At 33.8% G+C, this 6,728-nt stretch overlaps 1 protein-coding gene across 3 annotated transcripts; it reads right to left on the reverse strand.

Annotated features, from left to right (window-relative positions):
- Positions 1 to 2,894: 2,894 nt before the first annotated feature.
- LOC141677522 (UDP-glucose 6-dehydrogenase 1-like) lies at positions 2,895 to 5,962 on the reverse strand. Of its 3 annotated transcripts, none has more exons than XM_074483495.1 (2): positions 5,806 to 5,962; positions 2,895 to 4,557 (listed from the first exon to the last, which is right to left on the reverse strand). In XM_074483495.1, the coding sequence occupies exon 2, from the start codon at positions 4,535 to 4,537 to the stop codon at positions 3,095 to 3,097; it is 1,443 nt and encodes a 480-aa protein (XP_074339596.1). In that variant the 5' UTR covers positions 4,538 to 4,557; positions 5,806 to 5,962; the 3' UTR covers positions 2,895 to 3,094. The 3 variants fall into 3 exon arrangements, with proteins under 3 accessions (XP_074339596.1, XP_074339597.1, XP_074339598.1); XM_074483496.1 differs by lacking the exon at positions 5,806 to 5,962 and adding an exon at positions 5,662 to 5,779; XM_074483497.1 differs by lacking the exon at positions 5,806 to 5,962 and adding an exon at positions 4,737 to 5,362.
- Positions 5,963 to 6,728: the final 766 nt, after the last annotated feature.

A 6,728-nucleotide genomic window follows, 5' to 3' on the forward strand; every position in this document is an offset into this window, starting at 1 on the left:
TGTCAATAAATAAATGCACTTTCACTAGAATCATTTCTGGTACTTTAGACTACGTCTTCATTGCTACTACAATCTTGAATACTTCATTCACTGTTCTTCACTGACGTTTGAATATATAAGTGAACTCATGTCCGTGAGTATAACTTCAAGACTGTAGTTGTCTTCTTTAACCTCTGTCTTTTACCATGTCTTCAATTCTTCAGATTTCTATGCTTCGGACACTGTCTATCTTCAATCAATGCCAATACACTGAAATCTTCCGGTGGCACTTGTACACTGAATCTTCATCATTTATGAAAGCCTGAAAGTATTTGACCTTTATTCTTCACTGAGGCATGAACATTTTAATGAACTTATTTCAGTGACCTGTAAACAGACTTCAAGCCTTCTTCTAATCTTTTGATTCTTTGTATTTTCCTTGTCTTCATTTCTTCTGATTTCTTGTGTAGTCGTGGTATTATTACTTTGTCATGTTCTAGTGTTGTTCTCGTGTTGAGTTATCACGTAACTGTTCATACAGCTACGCAGTCTCACCAACAGGGGTAAAAAAATTTAGGCCAACATAGGGCATCTTGTGACTCACGGTCGCTCCTGCCGTTTAGGAAATATTAAAATAAGTAACTTATGACTTAAAATGAATAAGTGACTTACAAGTGAAAAGCAGATAAATACTTATAAGTTAGATAAATATTTGAATATATTTAACTTAAAGTCATAATATTTTTACTTAAATGAACTAAAATACATATTTTTTAATTATAATTATCTTAATTCGTGGATGAGAGTCGGTCGTCCCATCTCTCCCTAATCCTATCCTCATTTCCTTTTATACCCCTTTTCTGCATCTCTAATCTCTTTTTTCCATCTCAATTCTTTCTCTCTTATTTTTATTAGCTAATTCTTCAATAAAATCGAGTTTTGTTTCACAAAATTCAAAAATTTATTTGAGTTTCTTCACTTTAGTTTTCGGATCTACTAAGGTAAAAACTCAGATTTTATAATAAAAATCAGTTTTTGGATTCAAAATCTCTGGTCTAACAACATATTATAATTTGATGTTATTTTGAGATCTTTGAACTTTGGGTTTTTTTCGTTTTGTTTTGTTTGAGTTATTTGTGTGTTTGATTGTCTCGCTTTATGTGATGTGTCTCGTTTTGTGTGATGTGGTGACTGTGTTGAAAATAAATTTTATAGTGTATTTGGAGATCTGGATATCTCACATCAACAACATTTTCGTCATGTCTATAGTTGGTGTCCGGCAGGTAGATAGCTGGGTCTGTTATCGCATTTGCCCACCTCTCACAAAAAATATTTGTTCATAATATGAGATCAACATAGCCCTCAAAACATTGTATTATTTATGAAATTAATGTGAGGGTCAATTGGTAAGCTACTGTTTTCAGGGGAGATGCAGGATGGATTGCTTAGAAAATCATTATTTTCATTTATAATTTTCAGAATATTTGTATTCGGTTATTTAAGCAATCCGGAAACAAAGCGGGTAATTATTTAGCTCGTTTATTTATTTTTCAACCTGGTTGCATGTTCAATTGAGGGTTTGTCCCGATTGATTCTATTAATTTTTATTAATGAAATCTGCTTTAAATTTGAAAAAAAAATGGTGAGTTTTAAATTAGATTCATATTTATAAATATATATTTTTAAATTAAAATTAATTAAAAAGCAAAAAAATTGAAATAAGTTGAGAAAATTACGTCATTACCGACATTGAACTTATCAGCTTATAAATTATAAATTTTATTTATAAATTGAGTCGAATAAGGTGTTGCGGACTTAGTATGTCTTATAAGTCCAGCCAAACAACCCTAACTTTAATGTTCCTCTCGTTACAATATATTTAAACAAGTTCTTAGGATAATTTTAGCGAGGATATTGTTGGTGGTGAGAACATCGAGGCTAATGAGGATCTCGATTGTGACCTTCATACGAAGGTGCAACTATCTTATCCTAATTATATGCAAGGATATAATGATGATATCATTATGAGTTAATTGCGATAAAATGCAGTTACAAATCCATTTTTACTATGTTTCCGTGACGCTGCTTCTGCTAGTTGATGTTTGAGAATTTCGAACATGTGCTCATGCAGAATACTGGTCCGGATTCACATATGTGAAGCTCCCCGCTGACCATCACCTCAAAGAAAATGTATCAACTATCAGCACTTGTACATAAGCTTAAGCTTGGTGACAAAAGAATTGTTTGTCACCCAGTCACCAATTGTCACCAAGCTTGAACATCTCTAACCCATTTCATCTACATGCAAGGACCCAAAGAATAAAATGACTACTTTAAGTTGAAGAAAAGTAACCCTCTTTCATAATTACTTTTAGGTGCAATTTTTTTTTCCTCTATCATGAAAACGAAATAAGGAGACACGGTATTTCTTCGAACAAACAATGTGTAATGGTCTAATGGACCCGCCGAACCGGAATGTAATTCAAAATTTAACAAGTCAAGAATGGCCAACTATCTTATGTTTTGTTATTGACAAATGTATTGTGCATGAACATATAATGTGCTTCAATTGGGTAAATTCTCTATCAGACAAACTTTCTATTGTTTTGATATAGAATATAAAGTATTAAAGCTCTTACAATTCAATTTTCACTCAAGCTGACAGATTTAGAATCATTTAAGTTTGTGACAAAACTACAATTACTCAGGCATGCACTTGAAGATTCAACAAACTGAAAAAGAACAACTGTAAAACTATATCCACCACTAATTTTTGACTAATTTGGCTTATATGTCTTACAATTGAGTATCTATTCTAATAAATCTCAGGGATGAAATCAAACCAGAACCTGGGATGACAAGAGATAAGCCCTTAACCACTTGAGCTATCTCATCGCTAATTTAGTATCAATACCAAGCAATAACAAATTCAAGTTCTTTACCATCTATGAGAACCAAAATAAATATGAATGAATGTCATTATCCACCACTGAATCTAATTTATGGTCTACGCTAGAAACAAAGCATTACATCAGCAAAACAATAGGGTATAAAATTTTAACATCATCTATAAAATCCAGGGCCAGTAAAAGGCACTCATTATATGGTTTCGTTCTTACATAACAGCAGGCATGTCCTTCAACCATGGATCTAGAGGCTTACCAATAGAGTAAACAATGAACCCAATTTGACGTAGCTTTTCCACGTTCACGACATTCCTGCCATCAAACACATAAGCTGGCTTCTGCATATTGTCGTAGATCTTTTGAAAATTTAGGGACTTAAACTCGTCCCACTCTGTCAATATGCATATTCCATGTGCATCTTTAGTTGCTTCATAAGCAGTAGAAACAACACGGACTTGCTTTAGATCATCGGGACACATTGAAACAGAATGAAATGGGTAGTTCCAGTTATACTTTGGCATGGACAAATCTTTGTGAATCTGCTGTTCAGGAACCTGGGGATCGTATATATTAAGCTGGGCTTGATCACGTAATAATCCTCTGCACACATCGATGGCGGGAGTCTCTCTTGTATCACCTGTATCCTTCTTAAAAGAAAACCCTAGAATAGCAATCCTTTTGCCAGATATTGTATTAAACATGGAGGAAACTATTCTGTTAACAAATCGACGCTTCTGATAATCGTTAACTTCAATGACCTGTTTCCAATAATTAGCCACCTCTGAAAGGCCATTACACTCACATATGTACACCAGGTTCAAAATATCCTTTTGGAAACATGATCCTCCAAAACCAACACTCGCATTGAGGAACTTAGCCCCGATTCGTGAGTCCTTGCCAATAGCATGTGAAACCTGCGACACATCAGCACCTGTAGCCTCACACAATGCTGACATCGCATTAATGGAAGAAATCCTTTGAGCCAGAACGGCATTAGCTGCAAGCTTAGAGAGCTCCGCTGACCAGAGATTAGTACAAATAATACGTTCCTCGGGGACCCATTGCGCATATATATCTTTCAATGTTTTGATTGCTTTCCGTCCACCTGGGGTCTCCCTACCTCCAATAAGAACCCGATCAGGCACAAAAAGGTCATTTATTGCCGTTCCTTCGGCAAGGAACTCGGGGTTGGAGAGAATCTGAAAATCAATTCCCTTGCTGTTGTGGGTCAATATCTTTTCTATAGCCTCGGCTGTTTTCACAGGAACCGTAGATTTCTCAACAACAATTTTGGAAGACTTTGATACATCAGCAATCATACGAGCAGAGCTCTCCCAGTAGGTGAGATCAGCAGCTTTTCCTGCTCCAAGTCCTTGGGTTTTAGTAGGAGTATTAACAGAAACAAACACAATGTCTGCCTCAGCGACATGTTTTTCGACTTCTGTGCTAAAAAAGAGGTTCTTCCCTTTGCATTGCTTCACCACATCATCTAGGCCAGGCTCATAGATAGGGAGCTGATCACTGTTCCAAGCAGTGATGCGCTGCACAGAGATATCAACAACAGTTACCACAACTGATGGACACTTGTACGCAATTACAGCCATAGTAGGTCCCCCAACATAGCCACCTCCAATACAGCAGATCTTCACCATCTTCGTTTATACTCAAAGGCCTTCAAACATATAAAACAACAATATATTATTAATGTGCAAATATTAACCAGGAAATATTTATAAAAAAACTACATTAGTTCACTGATTGCTATCATGGGCAGGCCACTACCTAAATTTAAGTAAGGTGAAATCAAAGGAAAATTAAATAATAAACTTCTATCTTAAACCCTTAACAAACCTGTTACGGTTTTCAGCTGACCTTAACAATTACTCCACAAGAAGAACCCTGTGCCAAATCCTTGTTATATCTTACTCATAATAACAGGCTTTTTTGAATTTAACAGTCTCCTAGCATATCTAGAGACAGTTATCAGAGACGGGATAAACAAAACACTAAATACAATGATGCAGAGCTTTGTGGAAGTAAAAAGAAGGTAGAAAAACCCTACCTAATAGCTAATACACTCTCTATGTTTTTCAATATACTAAACCTAATTTAAAGGCATAAACTTTGGTTTAAACTACTTGCATTGTTACTCTTACTCATACTATACATATTTCTTATAATACAACAATCAGCAGTCATGTTTACAAACAGGGATCAGACAACAAAATAAGAAAAACATTCGATTCTGGCAGACTATTATAATAATGAACAACCTTTAATTTACTGAACCCACAAAGAAACTCATATAGAATCTCTAAATCAATAAAGTAATAAGCCACTAGGTTTATAAACTAACAAGTTAACTAACAAAATTTACTTTATAATTTGCATCTTTCAGTTATACTCGGATAAAAATATGCAATCTCTCTGTCTCCCCCCCCCCTCCTTCTATTTGATCTACTTTCTATCTCTCCCAGATAATTCTCTCTCTCCTCTCTCTCTCTCTCCCAGATAATTCTTTTCTTTTTTCCCTCTACCTCTCCCCCCCCCCCTCAATTTGATCTATCTTTCTCTCCCAGACAACTCTCTCTCTCTCACTCTCCCAGACAATTCTATTCCCCCCACCCCTTCTCTCTGCCAAGCACACACATTCAAACTTCAATATAAATAAATAAACCAGGCATTACAACTATTTACTCAATTCAAATACAATTAGATCACACCAAAAAAACGTCAAAAAAACCCATTAACTGTAACAAACAACAAAAACACTTACACAGCAATCAGATCTGAAACTATGTATGTACATATCAAACAGCTTCATGTACAAATTCAACAAAGCAAAGAATCCAAGTTCAGTGAGTAAAAAAACAAGTGATATACATACATACACAAATATAGATAAAAGAGATGCGATTACCGTAGCCGGGTATGATGATGGAGAAAGATTTGGATGTTGTGAGCAAAAAAAAACACAGAGCATGTAATGTACTAATATTATATTCGGGAATCGTGATTGTATGTAATATAAAGAGTGTAGACTTGTGTTACGGTTGGACAATTGAATGACCCGCAATTTAAGAAATTTGAGTCGGACTCGAACTTCAATGCATGTTTTTTTAAAAACATAGGCGACATATCATAATTATTAATTATAAAAAATTTATAAAAAAAGTATTCCTCCAATGATAAATTCCTGTTAGTTAAAATATAGCCAACCTACTAAGGTGGTTAAATTTGCTGAACCTCTGTAAACTTTATAAACTTGTAGCCAAATATCACATCATAGATTACCATATATCAAAATAAAATATTTCATTTATAACAATTTCAAATAATGATAACATACTAATTTTAAAATATAGCTAATCATTATATCCAACTTCATTGAACAAAAATTTCTTACAGATTCAATAAATTTTAGATAATCAGTATTTCACACTATTTAGTCAATCATTTTAGCCAACAAACATTGTAGATACTCTTATGCGGATTTGTAATTTTCTCTCATTTGTATAAATTAATGACATATTTTTATTTCAATAATATTGTTATTGTAAATTCGATTTTTCTGCCTTTGATTAGAATTTGAATTCAGCATTTCTCGGTTCAGAATTAAACCGAATAAAAATTTCGATTCCCGTTTGGATCTTAATTAATTCGGATTCGGTTCCCATTTTTCTAAAAATTTCAATTCTTAACATGCTAGAACAGAAGGAATCGAGCCGAACCTTACATATTAATATTATATCATATACTTTTTTCATTTATAATATTATAAAAAATTTAAAGAATAATATTATTTAATATTATATTATTTATTTATTTAAATATACAAGATGT

This window comes from Apium graveolens, chromosome 8 (genome assembly GCF_009905375.1).
Source record: "Apium graveolens cultivar Ventura chromosome 8, ASM990537v1, whole genome shotgun sequence".
NCBI lineage: Eukaryota > Viridiplantae > Streptophyta > Magnoliopsida > Apiales > Apiaceae > Apium > Apium graveolens.

What these genes read in the sequence shown, in the direction of transcription:
- LOC141677522 (XM_074483495.1), bottom strand. Translation starts at nt 4,537, where the DNA reads ATGGTGAAGATCTGCTGTATTGGAGGTGGCTATGTTGGGGGACCTACT.